The sequence below is a fragment of the Anomaloglossus baeobatrachus genome, chromosome 1 (genome assembly GCF_048569485.1).
Source record: "Anomaloglossus baeobatrachus isolate aAnoBae1 chromosome 1, aAnoBae1.hap1, whole genome shotgun sequence".
Lineage (NCBI taxonomy): Eukaryota > Metazoa > Chordata > Amphibia > Anura > Aromobatidae > Anomaloglossus > Anomaloglossus baeobatrachus.
Genome location: NC_134353.1, coordinates 881,359,581 through 881,386,638, shown reverse-complemented (window position 1 = coordinate 881,386,638; position 27,058 = coordinate 881,359,581). Strand labels below are relative to the sequence as shown.

Sequence of the window (27,058 nt, the reverse complement as noted above, 5' to 3'; positions counted from 1 at the left end):
GATCGCATGCCAGGGAGAGGCAAGTGATCCCACTACGGGCAGTGAGAGCCAGGTCCCAGGTGTAACATCAGCCGGAGACCCGGTGGTGATCGCAGAAGTACAGCACCTGAACCTTTGTGATCGCCATGACTTAAAAAAGCACAAAAAAGAAACAGGAAAACACTCATATGAAAAAAAGCGCAAACACAATAAAAAATGTGTTTTTTCATATGCATTTTTCATGCCAAAACATTCTTTTTTATGTGCAGAAAATAAGCACACAAAAAAAGCAACATAAGTGCATAGCCTAAAGGGGGCTTTACACGCAGCAACATCGCTAGCGATATAGCTGGTGAGAGCACCCGCCCGTCGTCATTTGGGCGTCACGGGCAAATCGCTGCCCGTGGCGCACAAAATCGTTGGGAGCCATCACACGGACTTACCTGCCTAGCGACGTCGCTGTTGTCGGCGGACCGCCTCCTTTCTAAGGGGGTGGTTCGTGCGACGTCACTAAGCGGCCGCCCAATAGAAGCGGAGGGGCGGAGATGAGCGACCGTAACATCCTGCCCACCTCCTTCCTTCCTCATTGCTGGCGGCCGCAGGTAAGCTGTAGTTCGTCGTTCCCGAGGTGTCACACATAGCGATGTGTGCTGCCTCGGGAACGACGAACAACCTCCGTCCTGCAACAATCAACTATTTTTTTTAAAATGAACGACATGTCAACGATAAGGTATTTTTGATCATTAATGGCCGTTCGTTGGTGTCACATGCAACGACGTTGCTAACGATGCCGGATGTGCGTCACGGAATCCGTGACCCCGGCGATATATCGTTAGATACGTCGTTGCGTGTGACGGGGCCTTAAGTCTCAGAGGTGATGTGTTCTCCAGAATGAGATGCTCTTTGCAGAAACACTTCATTGTATACAACTGTGTGTGGGGGGGTGGGGGCAAACCATTTAATAGCTGTACAAACTCACTAAACACACAAAAAAAAAAATATTTTTTTATGAATCAGTTTTATTTTAATTTGACAATGCAATTTAATTTCACGTCATCAGAAACAATGTTTAATATAAACAATTCATCTCTATTCCTATATACAAAGACGTTGTGAGTATATAAATACTAGTGCAAAATAAATGCTACATTAGTAGCAATGTAAAAAAAAAAAAGCAACGTTAAAATTTACAGACAAGTGTCTTTAGGATTTCTACTCAACAGAAATGTAATGGCACCATAAATATTCAAGTGTTTGCCTATAACGCAATACTGTTAGAGGAGCATCACATCCTTCAAGAAAAGTACTTCATTGACTCCTTAAGAAATAAATTAGTTGACTTTTAGCAGCCATTGTGCATTGTATATGTTACAGGTTAATTATTGAGCTGTTCACTGAACGTACACATTTAGATAAAAAAAAATACGCATGATTTAGTTAATTTTCCACGTCCATTGCCATCTCTGGCAGGTCACCGGGCAGAAGCCGCAGCAAGGAATCTTTATTCAGCGAGACGAGCAAGTCAATCTTGGCCATGCATTCTTGAAGCTCGTCATCAGAATATTCACTGTCCTGCACACTGGTAGAGATCTCTGGGTATAACATGCACTTCGAAAGCGACAGGCAACAGATGGCCATCAAGGACGGTGGATAGGCATTGAAGGCATAGTCGGCCAGGCTGAGTTCTGCAATGCCCTTTGCCAATGTAAGCGATTTGGAGGCCTGAGAAAGATCCAGCTCCGTGGGTTCTCCGTCCGCCAACTGCCGGAGACAGAAATGCTGCAGGAAGAAGTTGAGCGTAGGAGCTGCCAGCTGGAACTGAAGCTTCAGCAAAATGATGCACTCCAGATTGCAGAGCTGTTCACGGGAGAAGTTGTTACAGCACAAGGCGAGGAGCTGCTTCACTCGAGGAGGTCGAGTCTCCACCTGAGGGGGAAAAATACATGATGAAAAGTCTAATATTAAAGAAATAAAGCTGCCTGCGCATGATTCCGAACATGGGGTAAGGGTGACCACTGACAATGGGGAGGGTGTGCCACTAGATCATCCACCCTAGCCGGCATTGAGGTTCTGCACAGGCGCACTTTGACCTGCCCTGCTCAGGGCAGATCAAAGTATTGTAGTGCACATGCGCAGGCAGTCTTTAACCTTTCCTCGCACCTGCGCATTACAGTACTTTGATCTGCCCTGAGCAGGGCAGCTCAAAGTGTGCCTCTGCAGGACCTCAATGCCGGCCTGGGATGGATAGAATGAGTACGGAGATCTCAGCCGAGAGGAGGCGCTGAACCGGAGAGTAGCGACACCCATAGGACCGGACCACCCCACGGTGAGTATAATAAAGGTTTTTTATGTGATACAGAGCGGCCTGGGCTCTTATATACAGTATTCTAGAATGCTGCGTATAAGGGCTCACTGGTAGTGGCCACAGCTTACAGGGGCCAAATTCGAAGACAGGTGCCCTTTAATATCTCAAGAACAGCTGCAAGTTTTAATAAGCAATAATAAATAGTCTAAGTGCTTGTTTCCACAAGAACTATCATATAATATCCATCTATGAAGAGTGGAATAGGTCTTTAGCAGGGACTTCTCCTTTAATCCACCACTGGACACATCCTAAAGCCCGCTTTACACGCAAGATATTTTACGATGTGTCGGCGAGGTCACGTCGTAAGTGACGCACATCCGGCATCGTAAGGTATGTTGTAGCGTGTGACAGCGACGTGCAATTGCGATTGAACGAAAAACCGTTCATCGCATACACGTCGTTCATTCCTGACGAATAGAACGTCAGTTTGTTCATCGTACCCGGGGTAGCACACATCGCAGTGTGTGACACCCCGGGAACGATGAACAGATCTTACCTGCCTCCTGCGGCTCCCAGCCCACAATGCGGAAGGAAGGAGGTGGGCGGGATGCTTACGTCCCGCTCAGCTCCGCCCCTCCGTTTCTATTGGCCGGCTGCCGCGTGACGTCGATGTGACGCCAAACGTCCCTCCCACTCCAGGAAGTGGACGTTCGCCGCCCACATCGAGGTCGTATGGAAGGTAAGTAAGTGTGACGGGGGTTAATCGTTTGTGCGGCACATTCAACAAATTGAACGTGCTGCACATACGATGGGGGCGTTGCAAATTGCATACGATATCGTATGCGAAATTGCAACATGTAAAGCAGGCTTAAGTATCTTTGTTCTCGCCAGTGTGGGGAGTGTGTCTGGTTCCAATAAAGAAAATGAAGCAGATATCAATTTTGCCAGATTTCTTCGAATTAACTTAATATGGTTACATAGTTACTTAGGTTGATAAAAAAGCCCCCAGTCCATCTAGTTCAATCTTCCTCCACCAGTTCTACATTTGGTCACTAAAGGTCACTTTACACACAGAGATAAATCTTTGGCAAATCTGTGGTTGCAGTGAAATTGTGGACAATCAGTGCCAGGTTTGTGGCTGTGTACAAATGGAACAATATGTCGATGATTTCACTGCAACCACTGATCTGCCAAAGATTTATCGGTGTGTGTGACAGGGCCTTAAGTCATTTATAACCAACAATATTGTGTACTGAGGAAATCATCCAGCCCTTTTTTAAAACCTGTTATAGTGTCTGCCATTACTACCTCTTGTGGTAGGGTATTCCACAGTCTGACTTCTCTAACTGTAAAGAACCCTTTCCTATTTAGCTGCCGGAATCACTTTTCTTCCACTCGCAGTGAGTGCTCCCTGGTCCTTAGTATTGTCTTCGGAAGAAATAAGTCATGTGCCAGTCCTTTATATTGACCACACATGTATTTATACATATAAATGAGATCTCCTCTGAGACGTCTTTTTTCTAAGCTAAACATATCTAACTTTTTCATCCTCTCATCATATTGGAGCCCTCCATTCCTTGTAGTAATCTAGTTGCCCGCCTTTGAACTGACTCTAACTTCTGAATGTCCTTTTTAAAATATGGAGCCCAAAACTGGTTCCCATATTCCAGATGTGGCCTTACAAGTGATTTATAGAGGGGCAACAATACGTTGGGATCACGGGATCTAATGGTGTCTATCAGGATCCATCACTGTACATTGTGCTATTCTTCCATTCAAATTTGCAACATTATTATCCTAATTAACATGTGAGTAGAACCCAAATTATACCCCCCCAGTAGCCCCCTCTGCATAGTTACTACATTCTCTATACTGGTAAAAGCAAAGATGCTTAGGATGTAAAGTATATACACATTGTATGACGGCACATACCTGCTTAGAAGCGATGAGCAGAGATGTGACGCCCACTAGCTGGAAGCAGTCGATGGCCACAGGCGTGCAGGACAGGAATCTATCCAGGATGCTGACCGTAAGGCACAGGGATTCAAAGCCCAGGCTGAAGTGTCTGTGCACCGGGATCAGCCAGCTGATCAGCTTACACCGAGACTCCGGCTTCAGCTACAAAAGAAAGAACAAAAATCATCAGAAATCAGCAATTACACACTTACTACAGTACAGGGCTATTTGATTAGCTCAGTATTATAAGGTGATAAAACTGATACTAAAAGTATAGGGCAGTGTAAACCATGAAGGTGAGAGATATGGGGTCAGCCCCTCCCCCACTAGGTGATCAATTTTAAAGAATCCGTTTGAAGGGGTTGCCCGAGGGTAAACAAGTTATCTTCTCTCCTCTGGATACATGAGGACTGGCTGATCAGTGGTGGGTCTGCCCGCTGGGATCCGTACTGATAGGCAGAATGGAGAACTTTCATCCCTGTTACAAAATAGAGTTGCAGTTTGGATACCTGAGTGCCGCTCCATTCATTCTCTATGGAGCAGCCGGAAAAAGCTGAGCACAGTGCTCTGCAGCAGCACAGGGAATGGATAGCGCAGCGGGGGAGCACAAACACTGCCACTCTTTTCATTCTCTATGGAGCTGCCGGAAAAAGCTGAGTGCAGCTCTCTGCAGCAGCACAGGGAATGGATAGCGCAGCGGATGAGCATGCACTGTGCCACTCAATTCATTCTTTAAGGAGCTGCCGGAAAAAGCTGAGTGCAGCGCTCTGCAGCAGCACAGGGAATGGATAGCGCAGCGGATGAGCATGCACTGTGCCACTCCATTCATTCTCTATGGAGCTGCCGGAAAAAACTGAGGCAGCACTCCACAGCAACACAGCAAATGGAGAGAGTAGCAAGGGAGCATACACACTGCCACTCCATTCATTCATTCATTCTCTATGGAGCTGCCAGAAAAAGCTGAGCGCAGCGCTCTGCAGCAGCACAGGGAATGGATAGCGCAGCGGGTGAGCACACTGCTGCTCCATTCTGACAGGGATAAAAGCTCCCTATTGCACCGGTGAGTGCAAGTCTCATTGCTCGAATAGTCTACTACATCTTGCTGTCCACCTCCAATAGGTGTATATTGCCGAAAATGATGCACAACAGAGAAGAGGAGTGCAAATGGGTCTTATCAGGAGACTGAGGCCCCCTTCACACGTCCGTGTCTCCGGTACGTGTTTGGTCCGTTTCCTCACATGCCGAGACACGGGCACACGTAGACCCATTAAAATCAATGGGCCTGTGCTCACGTGCGTGTTTTGCTATGGACCATGTGGAGCATACGTGTGTTCCACACGTAGACATATCCGTTTTTCTCCGGCATCACGGGTGGCACACGGATGTGATCCGTGTGACACACACCTGAGATAACACACGCGTTGGAAAAAAAAACAAAAATTCAATACTCACCTGTCTCCAGTCTCGCAGTCTCTGCCGCTGCTGTCACTCGCTTCCGACCCCCGCTCATTATGCTCATCGCATATTCACTCCATTGCGGCTGGAAGCAGCAGCAGCGGGGAGTCGGCAGGACCGGAGACCGTAGATCAGCACCACGGACAGGGACGCCAGGGACGGGTGAGCAGAAAGTTCCCGTTCTCAGTGTGTTATCACGGATAACATACGGAGAACACACGTGTGCCATAAAAATGACACACGGAGGACAATACGCACCTTTGACACGTCTGTGAAAAATGTGCATGATTTTCACGGACATGTGAAGGGGGCCTAAATCAGTGAGACATTTGGTGGTGCTCACCTGTAATAGATGTGTCAGACACAACTACATAGACAATGTGGCTGCTGCAAAACCTTGGAAATCAATATAGTGAAAGGGTTAAATCTGCGCTTCCCGCTAGGAGACAAAGATATTGAATTCCATCAATGCAATTTATTAGATCCTATGCGTTTCAGAGTGTCCTTCTCCTTCGTCAGGGACAAATCACATACATGGTGCACCCTGCATTGTAACCTTATCTTCATCATATAGCTTCAAGGCCACACTACAGTGTGCACCATAAATGTAACTTTCCCCTGAGGAAGGAGTTGGAAAACTCTGAAACATGCAGGATCTAATAAATCGCATTGAAGGAATTCAATGTCTTCGGTTCTCCTATCGGGCAGCGGGGATTTAAAGGGAATCTGTCACCAGGTTTTTGCTCCCCCATGTGAGAGCAGCATAATGTAGAGACAGAGACCCTGATTCCAGCGATGTGTCACTTACTGAAATGCTTACTGTCGTTTTGATAAAATCAACATTTTTTCTGATGCAGATGCAGCAGTTATATAGAACTCATGAGTATTCTGGACTACCTGCAGCACTCCAAGTAGTCCTGTAATGATAATCTCCTGCTGATTAATCAGTGATTTTATCAAAACTACACTAAGCAGCTCAGTAAGTGACACATCACTGGAATCGGGATCTCTGCCCCTACTTTATACTGTTCTCAGATAACCTAGTGACAGATTCTCTTTAACCCTTTCCACATTCATCTTTATCATTTTATTCAATGGCCTTGTCAACATCTATGCCTGAGTCCCGTTCTGCGAGAGTAGAGGGGTTCGACATAAGCCCCGACGTGGCCACTGAACGTAGGAGAAAACGCAATGTGAAAGGCGCTAAGGTATCACCTATCCAGTGGGTAAATTATCACTTGCTTTCATCAGACAACCCCTTTAAGGCCATGTGCACACGTTGAGTATTTGATGGGGGTTTTTTATCTCAGTATTTATAGCCAAAACCACTCTTGGTTTTGGCTACAAACACTGAGGTAAGGGTGATACCAGCTGTAGGGATTTGCAGTATACGGGTCGTCATTCACTGACAGTCAGCACAGATCTTATAGTGTTCATTGTGAGTAAAGAATAAAGTACAACTCTGCAGCTGCTGCAAAACTCCAGCTCTCCCCCTGCCTGGTACCTGCTGTAGTTGTGAAGCAGCTGGAGAGCGTGTGTACCTACTGTAGTTGCGAAGCAGCTGGAGAGCTTGTGTACCTGCTGTAGTTGTGAAGCAGCTGGAGAGCTTGTGTACCTGCTGTAGTTGTGAAGCAGCTGGAGAGCTTGTGTACCTGCTGTAGTTCTGAAGCAGCTGGAGAGCTTGTGTACCTGCTGTAGTTCTGAAGCAGCTGGAGAGCGTGTGTACCTGCTGTAGGTGTGAAGCAGCTGGAGAGCTTGTGTACCTGCTTTAGTTGTGAAGCAGCTGGAGAGCTTGTGTTCCTGCTTTAGTTGTGAAGCAGCTGGAGAGCTTGTGTTCCTGCTTTAGTTGTGAAGCAGCTGGAGAGCTTGTGTTCCTGCTTTAGTTGTGAAGCAGCTGGAGAGCTTGTGTACCTGCTTTAGTTGTGAAGCAGCTGGAGAGCTTGTGTACCTGCTTTAGTTGTGAAGCAGCTGGAAAGCTTGTGTACCTGCTGTAGTTGTGAAGCAGCTGGAGAGTGCGTGTACCTGCTGTAGTTGTGAAGCAGCTGGAGAGCTTGTGTACCTGCTGTAGTTGTGAAGCAGCTGGAGAGCTTGTGTACCTGCTGTAGTTGTGAAGCAGCTGGAGAGTGCGTGTACCTGCTGTAGTTGTGAAGCAGCTGGAGAGCTTGTGTACCTGCTGTAGTTCTGAAGCAGCTGGAGAGCTTGTGTACGTGCTGTAGTTGTGAAGCAGCTGGAGAGTGCGTGTACCTGCTGTAGTTGTGAAGCAGCTGGAGAGCGTGTGTACCTGCTGTAGTTGTGAAGCAGCTGGAGAGTGCGTGTACCTGCTGTAGTTGTGAAGCAGCTGGAGAAGGCATGTACCTGCTGTAGTTGTGAAGCAGCTGGAGAGTGCATGTACCTGCTGTAGTTGTGAAGCAGTTGGGGAGTGCGTGTACCTGCTGTAGTTGTGAAGCAGTTGGGGAGTGCGTGTACCTTCCTGTAGTTGTGAAGCAGTTGGGGAGTGCGTGTACCTTCCTGTAGTTGTGAAGCAGTTGGGGAGTGTGTGTACCTGCTGTAGTTGTGAAGCAGCTGGAGAGCGCAGTTTGGTCAGGGATCTGCACAGCATTTACCTTTCAGGGATCAAAAACAGTTTGTGGGTTTTCGTTCTCTGGCAGTAAACCGAGATCTTGAAAAATCTGATCAAGAAAAATGTTCATCCAATTCCAGAAAAAAGTGCAGCTGCTGCAAAACTGTAACTCCCGGCATGTGCGGAGATAAATGTTGGGAGCTGTAGTTTTGCAGCACATTATTTGGAGATCTGAGCGGCATATGCCATGTGGGCACAGTATGGTGGCCGCACTGGTTGCCACCTATTTGGATAAGACGGGGATTTACCTGGGGCTGGTTGGCCATGCAGTGAGCAGCCAGGTAGCTCTTCTCCAGGCCCTTCTTGAAGGAGCAGCATTCCTCCCCATAGTCTCTGAAGGTCTGCAGTCCCAGCCGGTCTGAGATCAGGGGGCACGGCTCATGGGCACAGGGCACAGATGTGGGGCTGGGGGTCCCGTACAGGTCACCCACCCCGGAGTCACAGCTCCTCAGCTCCAGGGACTGCTTCCTGTGGTATCTGGCCTTCTTGGCATCTCCTCGGTGTTGCGGGGTGACTTCCTCCATCCTCCTCTTGCTAGGACACACAGCCCCGTCCTCTGTCACCTGCTCCTCCGCTCGTCTGACCGCACACGTCACCATGTCTGCGACCTTAGCGCACATGTGTCCTGCACAGTTCCCTCCCTACCTCTATGGCTGTGCGGCGACCTGCAGCAGCTTTTATATCCAGCTGTGCAGCGCGCTGATTGGTCAGAATCGGGAACCTCTGGATGTGACGTCACCGTGAGAACTTTTTCCCGGCGAAAGAACCGCTGAAGAGAGACAGCAGTTGTCAGCGTCTCGCGCGGCAGCGAGGGGCGGGGTTACCTAGGAGACGGGCGGCGCTCATAAATACGCGCGCCGGCTTGTGGCGGGCAGTCAGTGTCTGACAGGACCTCCTGGGGCAATGGCGGCCTCCCGCGCTCAGCATGAGGGCAATTAGCTGATGAATGGGTGGGAGTGGGTGTGTGGGGGCTGAAGACAAACACCAGCAATATTTACCTCATAAATGTTATCACTGGAGGCAGAGAGGCGAAAACTCATCATCTGTGTCTATAGAAAGGAGACAAAACTTCCCATATTTACACAATTCGATGATCGGCCGATAATCCTTTCTAACCAATAACAATTAACCCCTTAATTTTCATTTTTGTCCTTTACTTTTCTCACTTTCTTCCAATATCTCAAAATGAGTTGTAGTTTTACATGGCACCATCTAATTTACCATATAGTGTACTGGAAAATGGGGGGGGGGAGGAATCCTAAATAGTTTAGAAGCAAAAAACATTCCCACCATTATATTTAAAGGGCTTTCATTTTAAATTGTTCATTGTGTGGTAAAAATTACCCCGTAATATATTTCTGGGGGTGACTACGATTATGACGATACAAACTTGTATTTTTATTTATTTTAGTGGCTTAAAAAATAATATTGGGTTTGTGTCACCATTTTTCTTGACCCTTAAAGGGGTTGCCCAGACATGACACAATAGTCTGCAGTCTCTTCATGTAGCTGAAACAGAAAAATTGTAGCCAGCTCACCTAATAATGGTTCATAGAGTGTGGGAACACGGAAATCCGTACTACCCAATCGTGGGTGTATCCAGGAAACAGGGACGTAACAATCATAGTTGTAGAGGTTGCGACCAGGGGTGGAGGTGGCTCGGCGACTAAAAGTACCTTTCTCAGCTGGAAGTACGTCCTATGGTGTACATATAGCTGAAATGCATCACGGCACAGAGACCCATCGTGTCCGCGCACTGCAATATAAGCCGCCGGCCGAACAGAGACCAGTAGCTGACATCAGCGGTACCGTGACTGGGACGCATAGCAATGACATGCATCACCATAGCAGGCAATGTTAGTTGCCGTGAACTGCGCCGGCTACAGAGGAGTACACTGCGTGTCATGAGAGCTGAGGAAAATGAGTAGAAAGGTTTGGTGTTGTTTTATCCATTAGAGACAGAACAGGGACTACATCTACCAGGAAAGGGCCCAGGACAAAAACATATATACCAGGAAGGGGCCCAGGATAAGGGACAAGGACATATATACCAGTAAGGGGTCCATGATAAGAACATATATCCCAGGAAGGGGCCCAGGATAAGAGACAAAGACATACACTACAGTTCAAAAGTTTGGGGTCACCCAATTTTGTCTTGTCCATGAAAAATCATACTTTTATTTATCAAATGAGTTGCATAATGAATAGCAAATATAGTCCAGACAGTTACGAGGTTAGAAATAATGATTTTTAATTGAAATAATAATTTTCTCCTTCAAATTTTGCTTTCGGCACATAATTCTCCTTTGCAGCAATTCCAGCTTTGCAGACCTTTGGCATTCTAGCTGTTAATTTGCGGGGGGTAATCTGGAGATATTTCACCCCTTGCTTCCCCCTTCCCACAAGTTGGATTGGCTTGATGGGCACTTTTTGGGTACTAAACGGTCAATCTGCTCCCACAACAGCTCAATAGGGGTGAGATCTGGTGACTGGGCTGGCCACTCCATTACAGATAGAATACCAGCTGCCTGCTTCTTCCCTAAATAGTTCATGCATAATTTGGAGGTGTGCTTTGGGTCATTGTCCTGTTGTAGGATGAAATAGGCTCCAATCAAGCACTGTCCACAGGGTATGGCATGGCGTTGCAAAATGGAGTGATAGCCTTCCTTATTCAAAATCCCTTTTACCTTGTACAAGTCTCCCACTTTACCAGCACCAAAACAACCCCAGACCATCACATTACCTCCACCATGCTTGACAGATGGCGTCAGGCACTCTTCCAGCATCTTTTCAGTTGTTCTGCATCTCTCAAATGTTCTTCTGTGTGATCTAAACACCTCAAACTTCGATTCATCTGTCCATAACCCTTTTTTCCAATCTTCTTGTGTCCAATGTCTGTGTTCTTTTGCCCATATTAATCGTATCCTTTTTCCGTGTTTTTCCAAAATAAGCCCTCCCCCAAAAAAAAGCCTTAGCAGGGATTTTCAGCATTTTCGAAGCAAGGCTTAAATATAAGCCCTTCCCCAAAAATAAGCCCAAGTCCCGGATCAATAATGAAGTGTTCGTGCAGCTAAAAAAGGTTACAAATACTGCAGGACACTTCATTATAGACAGTGGCACCTGGCAATTACACTCACCCGATGCTGAGCGGCAGGACCTGCAGTGATCACACACCCGCACTCATCAGATCTCACACACACACACACACAATCAGATCTCATTCACACACCAGATCTCACACACAAACATCGGATCGCACACACAGTCAGATCGCACACAATCAGATTGCACACATAATCAGATCGCACACATAAACATCGGATCACACGCAAACATCAAATCACACACGCAAACATCGGATCGCACACATCGGATAGCACACACATCGGATCGCACACACATTGGATCGCATACACATCGGATAGCATACACACTCACCTCATCCAGCGACTCCGATGTCTTCTCGCCGGCAGAATCCTGAGAGGCAGTGCAGTGGAGCGCAACGAACAGGACCTGCGTTGGGACACGTGACTTGCTCTCATGATTCTCTGAGGCCATAAGCGCTGGATATGATGTGATGTGATGTGATGTGTGCGATCGGCTGTGTGTCTGGGATCGGCTGTGTGTGTCTGCGATCGGCTGTGTTTTTCTGTGATCGGCTGTGTGTGCCTGCGATCGGCTGTGTGTGTGCCTGCGATCGGCTGTGTGTGCCTGTGATCGGCTGTGTGTGACTGCGATCGGCTGTGTATGTCTGCTATCTGCTGTGTGTGTGTGATCTGCTGTGTGTGTCTGCGATCGGCTGTATCTGTGATCGGCTGTGTGTGCCTGCGATCGGCTGTGTGTGCCTGCGATCGGCTGTGTGTGCCTGCGAACGGCTGTGTGTGCCTGCCATCGGCTGTGTGTATCTGTGATCGGCTGTGTGTGCCTGCGATTGGCTGTGTGTGCCTGCGATCGGCTGTGTGTGCCTGCGATCGGCTGTGTGTGCCTGCGATCGGCTGTGTATGTGATTTGCTGTGTGTGTGATCTGCTGTGTGTGTGTGATTTGCTGTGTGTGTGTGTGATCTGCTGTGTGTGATTTGCTGTGTGTGTGTGATTTGCTGTGTGTGATCTGTGTGTGTGATTTGCTGTGTGTGTGTGTGTGTGTGTGTGTGTGTGTGTGTGTGTGATCTGCTGTGTGTGTGATCTGCTGTGTGTGTGTGTAATTTGCTGTGTGTGTGTGTGATCTGCTGTGTGTGTGATTTGCTGTGAGTGTCTGCGATCGGGCTGTGTGTCAGCCAGCAGCAGGGGAGAACGGCATGCAGCACCGACCGGAGATCACAGGAGGACCATATTAATCTTATCCTTTTTCCGTGTTTTTCCAAAATAAGCCCTCCCCCAAAAATAAGCCTTAGCAGGGATTTTCAGCATTTTCGAAGCAAGGCTTAAATATAAGCCCTCCCCCAAAAATAAGCCCAAGTCCCGGATCAATAATGAAGTGTTCGTGCAGCTAAAAAAGGTTACAAATACTGCAGGACACTTCATTATAGACAGCGGCACCTGGCAATTACACTCACCCGATGCTGAGCGGCAGGACCTGCAGTGATCACACACCCGCACTCATCAGATCTCACACACACACACACACACACACACACACACACACACAATCAGATCTCATTCACACACCAGATCTCACACACAAACATCGGATCGCACGCACAGTCAGATCGCACACAATCAGATTGCACACATAATCAGATCGCACACATAAACATCGGATCACACGCAAACATCAAATCACACACGCAAACATCGGATCGCACACACATTGGATCGCACACACATCGGATAGCACACACATCGGATCGCACACACATTGGATCGCATACACATCGGATCGCATACACACTCACCTTATCCAGCGACTCCGATGTCTTCTCGCCGGCAGAATCCTGAGAGGCAGTGCAGTGGAGCGCAACGAACAGGACCTGGGTTGGGACACGTGACTTGCTCTCATGATTCTCTGAGGCCATAAGCGCTGGATGTGATGTGATGTGTGCGATCGGCTGTGTGTCTGTGATCTGCTGTGTGTGTCTGGGATCGGCTGTGTGTGTCTGCGATCGGCTGTGTTTTTCTGCGATCGGCTGTGTGTGCCTGCGATCGGCTGTGTGTGTGCCTGCGATCGGCTGTGTGTGTGCCTGTGATCGGCTGTGTGTGACTGCGATCGGCTGTGTATGTCTGCTATCTGCTGTGTGTGTGATCTGCTGTGTGTGTCTGCGATCGGCTGTGTGTGCCTGCGATCGGCTGTGTGTGCCTACGATCGGCTGTGTGTGCCTGCGAACGGCTGTATGTGCCTGCGATCGGCTGTGTATGTGATTTGCTGTGTGTGTGATCTGCTGTGTGTGTGATCTGCTGTGTGTGTGTGATTTGCTGTGTGTGATTTGCTGTGTGTGTGTGATCTGCTGTGTGTGATCTGCTGTGTGTGTCTGCGATCGGCTGTATCTGTGATCGGCTGTGTGTATCTGTGATCGGCTGTGTGTGCCTGCGATCGGCTGTGTGTGCCTGCGATCGGCTGTGTGTGCCTGCGATCGGCTGTGTATGTGATTTGCTGTGTGTGTGATCTGCTGTGTGTGTGTGATTTGCTGTGTGTGATTTGCTGTGTGTGTGTGTGTGTGATCTGCTGTGTGTGATTTGCTGCGTGTGTGTGATCTGCTGTGTGTGTGATTTGCTGTGTGTGATCTGTGTGTGTGATTTGCTGTGTGTGTGTGTGTGTGTGTGTGTGATCTGCTGTGTGTGTGATCTGCTGTGTGTGTGTGTGTGTGTGTGTGTGTGTGTGTAATTTGCTGTGTGTGTGTGTGATCTGCTGTGTGTGTGATTTGCTGTGAGTGTCTGCGATCGGGCTGTGTGTGTCAGCCAGCAGCAGGGGAGAACGGCATGCAGCACCGACCGGAGATCACAGGAGGACCTGGGAGCCATGCAGACATTCGGGTCTGGTGAGTATGAGTCTCCTGGGAAGTGGGGGGGGGGGCATCTGTTTTTTGGGGGGTTAACTTACCCCCAACCATGTTTCTCCAAGAATAAGACCTCCTCCAAAAATAAGCCCTACGGTATTAGCCAGTCTCAGATATGGCTTTTTCTTTGCCACTCTGCCCTGAAGGCAGGGCTGCCACTAGGAATTTCAGGGCCCCGTACTGGCAAAAGTTCGGGGGCCCCTTGAGGCTCCACCCCAGCTCCGCCTCCACCCCGCGAATTTTCTACAGTCCCACCGCCACTCTTGGAAAAACTTCACTTCTGCACTACAACCTCACCAATCACACATTAACCCTTCACATTGAACACCGTATCACACACGCAACCATCAGATTTTGTTTTGGCCAAAAGATTTTTGTAAGCCTGCCACCACAATAAGGTAGACTCTTTTGGCAGGGTCCTACTCTAACTTTTTTTTTTTTTTAAATCTAAAGGCCCCGTCACACTAAGCAACATCGCTAGCAACATCGCTGCTAACGAACAACTTTGGTGACGTTGCTAGCGATGTTGCTGTGTGTGACATCCAGCAACAACCTGGCCCCTGCTGTGAGGTCGTTGGTTGTTGCTGAATGTCCTGGGCCATTTTTTAGTTGTTGCTGTCCTGCTGTGAAGCACAGATCGCTGTGTGTGACAGCGAGACAGCAACAACTAAATGTGCAGGCAGCAGGAGCCGGCTTTTGCGGAGGCTGGTAACCACGGTAAACATCGGGTAACCAAGAAGCCCTGTCCTTGGTTACCCGATATTTACCTTTGTTACCAGCCTTCGCCGCTCTCACTGTCAGTGCCGGCTCCTGCTCTGTGCACATGTAGCTGCAGGACACATCGGGTAATTAACCCCATGTGTGCTGTAACTAGGAGAGCAGGGAGCCAGCGCTAAGCAGTGTGCGCTGCTCCCTGCTCTGTGCACATGTAGCTGCAGCACACATCGGGTAATTAACCCGATGTGTGCTGTAACTAGGAGAGCAGGGAGCCAGCGCTCAGTGTGCGCTGCTCCCTGCTCTCTGCTCTCTGCACGTGTAGCTGCGTGCGCTGGTAACCAAGGTAAATATCGGGTTGGTTACCCGATATTTACCTTAGTTACCAAGCGCAGCATCTTCCACGCGGCGCTGGGGGCTGGTCACTGGTTGCTGGTGAGCTCACCAGCAACTCATGTAGCCACGCTCCAGCGATCCCTGCCAGGTCAGGTTGCTGGTGGGATCGCTGGAGCGTTGCAGTGTGACATCTCACCAGCAACCTCCTAGCAACTTACCAGCGATCCCTATCGTTGTTGGCATCGCTGGTAAGTTGCTTAGTGTGACTGGACCTTAACTTCTTTGGTATATATTTATTTTTGGTATATCTATTTTTTTTTCTTTAAGGGAATGTGTCACATACAGTTTTTAAACTAATTGAAACCAAATTGTGATAATGCTGACTTGTAAATTTAGACCTAACAGCCCCTTCAAAGGGAATCTGTCACCAGGTTTTTAACACCTAATCTAAGCGGAGCATAACATAGGGGAAGAGATCCTGATTCCATCGATTGTCACTTGTTGGGCTGCTTAGTGTAGTTTTGATAACATCACTGGTTAATCAGCAGAAGATTATCATTACAGGGCTACTCGTCACGCTGCAAGTAGTCCAGCATATTCATGAGCTCTGTATAATTACTAGATCTGCAGCAGAGAAAACATTGATTTTATCACAATGAAAGCAAACAGCCCAGTAAGTGACACATCGCTGGAATTAGGGTCTCTGTCTCTACATTATGCAGCACTCAGATGGAGAACAAAAACCTGCTGACAGATTCACTTTAAGGCTCTTTCAATAGATAGATAGATAGATGGCTAGATAGATAGGTAGAATCATAGATAGATAGTTGGATATGTGGCACCTCTGTGGCTTCAGTCACCACAGGGTACTGCACCTCACTTATAGTGCAGTACTCATCATGGATCCAGAGGAGGTCGGTACCAGTTCCACAACACAAACTCATATACACAACCAGGTTGCCCTCCCCATTGGGGACCGGGCTAGGTCTCAAGGTAGTCACCAAACATGGGGGGCAGCCACCCACTAGTGACAGGGAAACGGGGGAGGAGCAGCCACCAGGGGGGAGTTGGGAGCGTACACAACAGTTAGAGTGTTCTCCAGCAGGAGAGAACAGGAGCGGGACCGGTGCAGTTCAGGGTGCAGAGCCTTAGGGCGCCTTTGCACGCTGCGACATCGCTACTGCGATCTCGTCGGGGTCAAATCGAAAGTGACGCACATTCGGCGACGGTAACGACGTCGCAACGTGTAAAGCCTAGAAGCACCGATAAACGATCGCAAAAGCGTCGTAAATCAGTGATCGGTGTAGTGTCAGTCATTTCCATAATTTCGCTGCAGTGACAAGTACGATGTTGTTCCTCGTTCCTGCGGCAGCACACATCGCTGTGTATGAAGCCGCAGGAGCGAGGAACTTCTCCTTACTTGCGTCCCGCCTGCAATTAGGAAGGAAAAAGGTGGGCGGGATGTTTACGTCCTGCTCATCTCCGCCCCTCCGCTTCTATTGGCCGCCTGCGGTGTGAAGGAAGGAGGCGGGTTGCCGGCCAGAGCGACGTCGCAAGGCAGGTAAGTGCGTGTGAAGCTGCCGTAGCGATAATGTTCGCTACGGCAGCGATCACAAGATATCGCATCTGCGACGGGGGCGGGGACTATCGCGCTCAGCATCGCTACAATCAGCTAGCGATGTTGCAGCGTGCAAAGTACCCCTTAGGGTGGAACAGACTTCACGTTGTATCACCAAAATCTGCAGGACTGGGGGATTGCATATCCCTCTGACCACCACTAGATCCCGGAGCACAGTGCCACATGGGGTCTGGAGTCGTGATTACAGTCAAGCCCCACAGCGGCCCCGCGTCACCTACACATGGGACAGGAGCTAACACTACACAAACCGGGGTCCCCAAGTAGCTTCAGGCCACGGAGATCCATCTTTAAAGGTGCAAGAAGGAAGGGCCCATCAGCCACATTACCGGTTCTAACCTCCAACAGATCCGGGATCGGCTGGGGCCCATCACGGCTGGAATCACAGCAGCTGATTCAGCCTTTTGATTGCAGTCGCCCCATGCTTCGGTGCCAACGGCCACTTCGCTCCTCATCATCATCCCAGGGGCCCCACTCCACCTGTGAGGAGCAGAACCATCCTTGCTGCAACACTGTCCGCCCCGGGGGACAGCGACAGCAGCGGTGGCTAATTCCTGGCCACATACCACAGGTGGCTATGGGGAGATAAGGTATGCACACCAGTGACTATGTAAGGGGAATACATGGAATAGCAGAAACTGCTGTGTGAATACTGACTTGAAAAATCCAATAGCTATATGTAAGAGTGAAAATGTGAAAAATGGAATCTGCATTACTGCCATGAACATATGAATCAAGAGAAATTTAGCTACTGAATTGATCAATGCAATAAAGCCCCAACACTACGCCAAAGTATTTCTCTACGTTGGGGTCCCTAGCTTGTGTGTGTCCTCTCATGCAGTTAAAAAACTTACCGTGTATGGGAAGCTGAGACCCAGGCTATTTATGCGTATGATATGGATTGGCAATAGGTGTGGTTGGGGAGGGTTCACAAACGAAAAACTACTAACAATAAGGAATAACGTTTGGAACACCATTCTAAGTCTGAACTGGGTGCAAAAACCTAAAAAAACATCACTATGGGGAGATAAGGTATGCACACCAGTGACTATGTAAGGGGAATACATGGAATAGCAGAAACTGCTGTGTGAATACTGACTTGAAAAATCCAATAGCTATATGTAAGGTTTAGGTTTTTGCACCCAGTTCAGACTTAGAATGGTGTTCCAAACGTTATTCCATACCACAGGTGGCGTCACAAGACTATCATTCCCATCATTCCCCCACCATCATCCAAATCCCCTTTTATTGTACACCTCGAGGCCACAAAGCCGGGCAGGGCCACCTGTGACATCCCTGACCCGACATCACCGGCCCGGCATCACTGGCCCGGCGACGAGTAACATTTAACCCCTGCCCCGTGGGTGCTACAGATAGATAGGAGATAAATAAACAGATAGAATAATAGATAGAGGAATAGATTGATAGATAGATAGTGGGGGCTCACAGCAGGTGGGGGGTCACAGCAGGTGGGGGGATCACAGCAGGTGGAGGGATCACAGCAGTTAGGGGGATCACAGTGTGACACCCTGGCAAAACCAGGTAGTCACAAAAGTGTCCACCCTCCGTGTCACCACCAAAAATCCACACCCGGGTACAACACACAGCCATTAAAGCCTAGCCACCACCTCATGATAATAAGGACACACCAGTGGACGTGATCAGGCAGATGTGAACGCCCACCTAGGGGTCCTGAGGTGTCAGGGGCGGGAACACAATAGAACAGTTCAGACAAGTGGAAGTTGTAGTTCAAGTGTGGAGTAGTAGTTGAGTGGAAGTGATGTACAGACTGAGAAGTGTAGTCAGGGGTAGGGACCCTTGGACTACCCGGCTAGGTGGCAGACAGTGAACAGGGCCTCAGGCGACAGAGATCCGGTCGCGAGAAACCTTAAGTGGACCGGGGCAGGGTTGTAGCCTGCCGGTGCCGACAGCGGGAATCCGATCCGGAGGCCGTGCACAGACGGGGTGCCTGGACCGAAGGAGGAGGAAGGTTGCATGCCCCTTGTTAATTAACCAGCAGAGGACGAGGTTTCAGGCCTTGTTCTCCCGGAGCCCAGAGAGCAAAACAGAAGCCCAACGCGGGGGATAGGGTGTCCGTCAGAACCCACAGAGATCCCAAGGGTCAGATTTCACGGGCCACAGCTCCCAAATACACATAGAACCGGATGTGGACTTTTCCGTTCCATGAGAAGTCGTCCGACAGAAGAGACAAACAGAGTGAAGGAGGAAGGGACGCCTGTTCACTAGCCTGGGTGTGGGACCCGAATACACCCCCCAATGGCAGCCGGTCACTGGCAACTTGGTTTACCACTGGACTTGTGTGAGATTACTGAACTGTGAGTACACCATTGTCCCCCTGTCCAACCCGGCACACCACCTCCAGCAGCCATCACTCTCGAGTTCAGACCACGGGCCCCGGGACTACACCTCCCCTACCCATGGAGGGGATCCCATCTTGCTGACCCGCTCCATCAGCCCCGGGCGCCCTATCACCAGGCAGCGGCGGTGTCACCATCCCTCACCACATGCCACGGGTGGCTTCACCGACACAACAAACCCCCTGTAAATATTCCCCCCTTTCCGACGGTTGTGAGGACGGACAGCCGTGCGAGCCCGGGTCTGGTCACCATTCAAGCCGCAGCAGCGAACCCGGATCCGAGCGGGCCCAGAGAAGCGGCAGCGGCCCCTGCCCGCAACAACAGCAGATGGGGAGATCACCGCAGGTGGAAGGATCACAACAGGTGGGGAGAATCAGGGCAGGTGGGGGGGGATCACAGCAGGTGGGGGGATCACAGCAGGTGGAGGAAGGTGAGAGATGGGAGAGGGGGCAGCAGATGAGGGTGGGGGGCAGCGGTTGATTGAGGAGAGTGGTGGCAGATGGAGGGGAGGCAGCAGATGGGTTCAGTGGCGGTGGATCGGGGGCAGTGACTGCTGCAGCGGGCGGCTGAAGGGTGGGGGCTGGGGTAATGGCGGCGGCTGAAAGGAGACAGTGTCTATAACTTACTGATCGCTCTCCACGGCTTCCACAGACGCCGGAGTGAAGCTGAGGGGTGCGGTCTCCGGCCCCAAATCCACAGTGATTGGAGAGATCGGTCACAAGGCCTTTCTCTCCAATCAGAGCTGGGGGCAGGTGAAACTGAGGTCACCCAGCTCCAGCCAATGATCAGTGCTATAGCTGCACTGATCATGGCTGGATTTCAATGTTTAGCCATATTCAATGGCTGAAACATTACAGTGGCTGTGATTGGCTGAGCAGCATTCGTCAGCCAATCACAGCCTCCTTAGGTCCGGGGGGGGGAGACACCACCCCTCCTGAGGTCAGGCAGAGGGCCCCTCCTCCCCGAATCTAAGGTATTTGCAAAGCGATCGCAGCCATCAGGGCTCCGGGGCCGCGATCTCGCCATGACGTACTGGGTACGTCATGGATCCTTAAGTACCAGGGAGCTATGACGTACCCAGTACGTGATAGGTTGCTAAGGGGTTAACACGTTTTCCGGCTCTAGGGGCCCGCTCCCTCTTGGGGCCCCTGTGTGACTGCAGGTGCTGCACTGCGATATGTCTGCCAGTGCAACGTCCCCGACCCCTGCCCATGGGGCCCGGTGAGCAGAGGAATGAAAGGGGAGGAGCCCGAGCTGTCAGCCGGTCCCACCTCTTTTCACCGGACCCGATACAGGAGTCACACTAGTAATGCCCTGATGGCGGCCCTGCCTGAAGGCCAGCATCCCAAAGTCGCGTCTTCACTGTAGACATTGACACTGGCGTTTTGCGGGTACTATGTAATGAAGCTGCCCGTTGAGGATCAGTGAGGCGTCGATTTCTCAAACTAGAGATTCTAATGTACTAGTCTTGTTGCTCAGTTGTGCAGCGCGGCCTCCCACTTCTCTTTCTACTCTGGTTAGAGCCTGTTTGTGCTCTCGCGTGAAGGGAGTAGTACACTCCCTTGTAGGAAATCTTCAGTTTCTTGGTAATTTCTCGCATGGAATATCCTTCATTTCTAAGAACAAGAATAGACTGTCGAGTTTCACATGAAAGTTCTCTTTTTCTGGCCATTTTGAGAGTTTAATGGAACCAACAAATCTAATGCTCCAGATTCTCAACTAGCTCAAAGGAAGGTCAGTTTTATAGCTTCTCTAATTAGCAAAACTGTTTTCAGCTGTACTAACATACTTGCACAAGGGTTTTCAGGGGATTTCTAAACATCCATTAGCCTTCTAACACAGTTAGCAAACACAATGTACCTTTACAACACTGCAGTGGTGGTTGTTGGAAATGGGCCTCTATACACCTATGTAGATATTACATTAAAAACCAGATGTTTGAAGATAGAAAAGTCATTTACCACATTAACAATGTATAGAGTTGTATTACTGTTTAATTTAATGTTAGCTTCATTTAGAAAAAAATGTGCTTTTCTTTCAAAAATAAGAAAATATCTAAGTGACCCTAAACTTTTGAACTGTAGTGTATATACCAGGAAGGGGCCCAAGATAAGGGACAAGGACATATATACCAGGAAAGGCCCCAGGATAAGGGATCTTGATGACATATATACACCAAGAAGGGGCCCAGGAAAAGGGATAATGACATAAATACCAGGAAAGGGCCCAAGATAAGGGACAAGGACAAATATACCAGGAATGAGCCCACAATAAGGGACAAAGAGATATATATGAGGAAGGGGCCCAGGATGGTACAGGACATATATACCAGGATGGGGACATATCTATCAGGATGGGCCCAGGATGAGGACATATACGGTCATGACCGAAAGTATTGGCACCCTTGAAATTTTTCCAGAAAAGCAAATTTCCAGAAAATTTTCTATAAGAAAATTATTGCAATTACACATTTTGTCATAAACATGTATGTGTGTCGCCCTGGGCAAGCCAGGGGACACAGGTCAAACACCACCACACCCCACACTCCAGGTAGGCACATCACAGCTAACCACAAATCCTTGTTGCCTTCCTCCAGAGGTTGATGATGCACACCAGGGGGTGGGCCAGGCGGTTGGCTCCGCCCACCGAGGAGCTCACAACACTGGAGGCAGGAAGTAACCAGGGAGATGAGTCCAGGAGGAGGAAGTGGAAGGAGATAGCTCAGGGAGGAGCAGGAGTGAGGAGCTAAAGTGGAGGAGTTAAGAAAGTGAAAGTAAAAGTAGTAAAGGAGGAAAGCAAGTAAAGTAACAGAAGAGAAAGACAGCCTGAAGGGTCCAGCTTTGTGAGGGCCAGAACAGCAAGGTCAGCAACGGCGGTGACTGTCTGGAGGGGGGACCGTTTGGAAGTTCCTGGAAGGACCCCGTTGGCTGTGTGCCCGGTGGTCTGGAGCAGTGTTCCGAAGGACAGTCAGCACCAGGGCAGGGGCCTCTCGGACCCCGGCAAGGCTAGGAGTCGCCAGATTTGCCAAATCCGTCAGTGACGGGGACGCAGATCCTCCAACAACCAAGTCCCGATTGAAGGCAACAGCCCAACCCGTATTGGAGAGACACCGCCACCGCCACGGCACCAGTTTCTCAGGGCCAGCGCCTGCGGGCAAAGTGTAGAGCTCCTCCGGCCCAGATTGCAGTCGGGGAGCGGGTAACCGGAGGGAATCCACCGCTACCATCAGTCAACATAGGTGCAAGGAAGAGAGACATCACCGTCACCTACCGGGAGTGCAGGTGCAGCCGTCTGTGGGACCGTCCTACCAGCCGTTGGTTTACCGTACAAACTGTGTCCGTGTGTCAGGCTGAGTGAGTACCATAGTGCCGCAAGGCACAGCGCTGCCCCCGCGTCCCTGCGCCCTCCAGGCCCTGCACTTTACATCTCATCACCGGGCCCCGGGATCACCAACCCCTACCCACGGAGGGGCAACACAACACCTGGCTGCTCCGCATCACCATCCCCGGGACCCCCACACTGAGCAGCGGTGGTGCAATCACCACAACCGTGGGTGGCGTCACGAACTATAACAATTCCCCACACCCAACAAACACCCCCCTTTCACTCACGGGCGAGGAGTGTCGCTCGAGAAACCCCGGGATCCGGCCCACAGCTCGAGCCACCAGGAGCAGCTGCCGGACCCGAGCAGAAGGGGTGAGCGCGGTGTGCTGACACCCTCCTCCCCGCCCGCGACAACTTGGCGTCACGAACAGGATCTTACCGCTCTGCCGTCAGGTAGAGGTGCGCCTTGCTACCGCCGGAGGCATCCGGCAGAAAAATTTCAGAAGCCGCCATCTTTGGCGCGAAAAGTTCCCGCTCGAGCGTCTTCTCGAGCAGTAGAGGCGCGAAGGCCAAAACCCCGCCCCGAGAGAGGAGGGGCCGGAAAGAGCTAAGGGGGACGAAATGGCGGCTGGCCGCATGTGAGCGCGGCTGTGGAAGCAGGGACGCCAGGACCCTGCGGCCATTTACTGGTTCCTGGAAGAGGCCGCTGCTAAAGATGCTGAGTCCGACCAGCAACACCGTGGTCCCCGCGCCTGACATGGCGGCGTGGGTGGAAGTCCGGACCGTCCAGCTAAGCAGCCGTCTGCAGGTCCACAGGCGGCTCCTCCTGGAGGAGCGGGAGGCCGACATGGCGGACGTGGTGGCTGCTATGCGGAGATGCGAGGTGGAGGAAGATTTGGAGGAACGGGTAAGAGACCCACGTCCCTGTATTCCCGAGGGATCGGCCGCTGCGGCTGAGGGGCCCGGCCTACACCCGTTCACCCTGCTGCCTCCCCCGCTACCCGCGTTAGCTGCTGCTGCCCCGCCACTAGCCCTGCTACCACCACCACCGGTAGCGGTACCCTGCCAATCCGCCCCGGCGGACCGACCTGCAGCAGAAGCCCGTAACCCCCCTGAATCGCTTCTATGGAAAAAGCCGAAGGCTGAAGCCGTCAGCAAAGATGCACCGGAGGCACGGCGGGGATGCGGCTGCCAGGAGGCAGAGCAGGCCATGTCACAGCGGGGTCCCTCATTACTGAAGGTGCCGGTCGTAGCCGACACGGAGGGACTCTGGCTGGGCCCGTCCCCCGCACATGCTGAACCGGAGCAAACAAAGTACTCCCGGCTGGGAACGACGGCAACAGCAGCTGCGCAGGGAGATCGATGCCCGAGAGGGGTGTAGAGCGGATGTGCATGCCCGCACGAATATGGAGGAAGATGACCCGCAGCTAGCTACCATCGGGGTCCACGGCGGTGCACCATATGAAGGTGGCACTAGAGCCCCGCGATTGAGGATGGACTGCTAAGCCGGCGGTCCTCTGCCTAAAAGTTATCCCCGTTGGGACCAGAAGTCAGTGTGTTGTTTGAAAAAGTTTTGAAAAAGTTGTTGCAAGAATGATAAGTGAAATGACACCGAGTACTTCACCTGATTTGTGTGTTGATTTGCAACCGGCTGGAGCCGGCACCGTTGTCCCCGTGGGGACCGTTTAAAGTTTAAAAAGCATGGGAACTATCCATGGACAAGCCCGTGAACTTGCAGGGCACCACAAACGTTAAGTGGCTTGTAAATATGTTGGGTACCGTTACCGTTTCCGCCATGCCGCCTCCGGAGAGGCAGGTTGGAGGGAGGGCCCTGAGCAGAGCAGGCTAGGGCCCAGCCACCAAAGGAACCGGTGGCGACCCTCTGGAGGGCAAGGACAGATCCCGCTCGGGTGACTTGTGCTGGACTGTGGGTCAAGGGGTGCTGCCTGGGTTTTAGGGGCAGCATCAGGGCCAGGTTGCTTGGGTGGGAGAGAGCGGAAACCGTGACCGTATACCGTTGCAACGTTTAAGTAAATGTGCCTCCCGTCTTGGGAAGAGTTTTGATTAAAAATGTTATTTATGTTTTCTTAACCCTGTTACCCCCTTTTTACAGAAAAATAAAACCGGTGTAGGACGGCAGCCCGCGGACGGTCTGCATTTTGCTAAGGGGGAATGTGTCGCCCTGGGCAAGCCAGGGGACACAGGTCAAACACCACCACACCCCACACTCCAGGTAGGCACATCACAGCTAACCACAAATCCTTGTTGCCTTCCTCCAGAGATTGATGATGCACACCAGGGGGTGGGCCAGGCGGTTGGCTCCGCCCACCGAGGAGCTCACAACACTGGAGGCAGGAAGTAACCAGGGAGATGAGTCCAGGAGGAGGAAGTGGAAGGAGATAGCTCAGGGAGGAGCAGGAGTGAGGAGCTAAAGTGGAGGAGTTAAGAAAGTGAAAGTAAAAGTAGTAAAGGAGGAAAGCAAGTAAAGTAACAGAAGAGAAAGACAGCCTGAAGGGTCCAGCTTTGTGAGGGCCAGAACAGCAAGGTCAGCAACGGCGGTGACTGTCTGGAGGGGGGACCGTTTGGAAGTTCCTGGAAGGACCCCGTTGGCTGTGTGCCCGGTGGTCTGGAGCAGTGTTCCGAAGGACAGTCAGCACCAGGGCAGGGGCCTCTCGGACCCCGGCAAGGCTAGGAGTCGCCAGATTTGCCAAATCCGTCAGTGACGGGGACGCAGATCCCCCAACAACCAAGTCCCGATTGAAGGCAACAGCCCAACCCGTATTGGAGAGACACCGCCACCGCCACGGCACCAGTTTCTCAGGGCCAGCGCCTGCGGGCAAAGTGTAGAGCTCCTCCGGCCCAGATTGCAGTCGGGGAGCGGGTAACCGGAGGGAATCCACCGCTACCATCAGTCAACATAGGTGCAAGGAAGAGAGACATCACCATCACCTACCGGGAGTGCAGGTGCAGCCGTCTGTGGGACCGTCCTACCAGCCGTTGGTTTACCGTACAAACTGTGTCCGTGTGTCAGGCTGAGTGAGTACCATAGTGCCGCAAGGCACAGCGCTGCCCCCGCGTCCCTGCGCCCTCCAGGCCCTGCACTTTACATCTCATCACCGGGCCCCGGGATCACCAACCCCTACCCACGGAGGGGCAACACAACACCTGGCTGCTCCGCATCACCATCCCCGGGACCCCCACACTGAGCAGCGGTGGTGCAATCACCACAACCGTGGGTGGCGTCACGAACTATAACAATTCCCCACACCCAACAAACACCCCCCTTTCACTCACGGGCGAGGAGTGTCGCTCGAGAAACCCCGGGATCCGGCCCACAGCTCGAGCCACCAGGAGCAGCTGCCGGACCCGAGCAGAAGGGGTGAGCGCGGTGTGCTGACACCCTCCTCCCCGCCCGCGACATATGCTTCATTTGTGGGTATTGAAACAACACAAAAAAAATAATTTCACACAAAACTCCAAAACTGGGCCTGATAAAATTTTTGACACCTTCAACTTAATATTTGGTAGCACACCCTTTGGAATAAATAACTGCAATCAATCGCTTCCTATAACCGTCCACAAGCTTCTTACTCCTCTCACCTGGAATTTTGGACTCTTCTCCCAAGAGCAAGTATACGATCTCTCCAAAGATGTCAATGGGATTTAGATCCGAACTCATTGCTGCCACTTCAGACCTCTCCAGCGCATTGTATCCATCCATTTCTGAGGGATTCTTGAAGTATGGTTGGGTCATTAAACCAAGAGTTTACTTACACGATCTAAAAAAGACACATATGCATGTTTTTATCACTATCTAACATGAAATCAGAATAAATCTTTTCCGTTTTAGTTCAATTAGGAACCAAAATTATTTATATTTGCCAAATGCGAGAATAATGAGAGAGAATGTTTTAATGAATTTTTATTACGTTCTGCAAAGTCAAAAGTTTACATACACTAAGGCTATGTGCCTACGGGGAAAGTGTCACGCGGTTATATCCGCAGGACATTCCGCAGGAGCTCCCAGAAAACCGCAGCACAACTTTGTCTATTTCAATGCTGCACCATGACAAGTATGCACCATATAAGTATGATGCATTGAATTAGGCCAGAGATATTATTATGATACACTTGGTCATCTATCATCTATCATCACTTCTCTGCCATCATCTAATCATCATGTCTATCTTCCCACAGGTATGTTAAACCATCCACTCTACTTTCCCAAAATATCTGACCTATTCTCTCTTTGCTTCAATATCTCCCTGGTATGCTCCAACTTCTCACTGTGACCTCTTCCCCCTCTGTTCCCCACCTTCCTTTTATGACCTTTGTTTACTCTGCCTATGTGATGCTGCATCTGGC

At 50.5% G+C, this 27,058-nt stretch overlaps 1 protein-coding gene across 1 annotated transcript; it reads right to left on the bottom strand.

Annotated features, from left to right (window-relative positions):
* Positions 1–1,078: 1,078 nt before the first annotated feature.
* CCNO (cyclin O) lies at positions 1,079–9,091 on the bottom strand. Its single transcript, XM_075342720.1, has 3 exons — positions 8,564–9,091; positions 4,217–4,402; positions 1,079–1,905 (listed from the first exon to the last, which is right to left on the bottom strand). The coding sequence occupies exons 1-3, from the start codon at positions 8,933–8,935 to the stop codon at positions 1,417–1,419; spliced, it is 1,047 nt and encodes a 348-aa protein (XP_075198835.1). The 5' UTR covers positions 8,936–9,091; the 3' UTR covers positions 1,079–1,416.
* Positions 9,092–27,058: the final 17,967 nt, after the last annotated feature.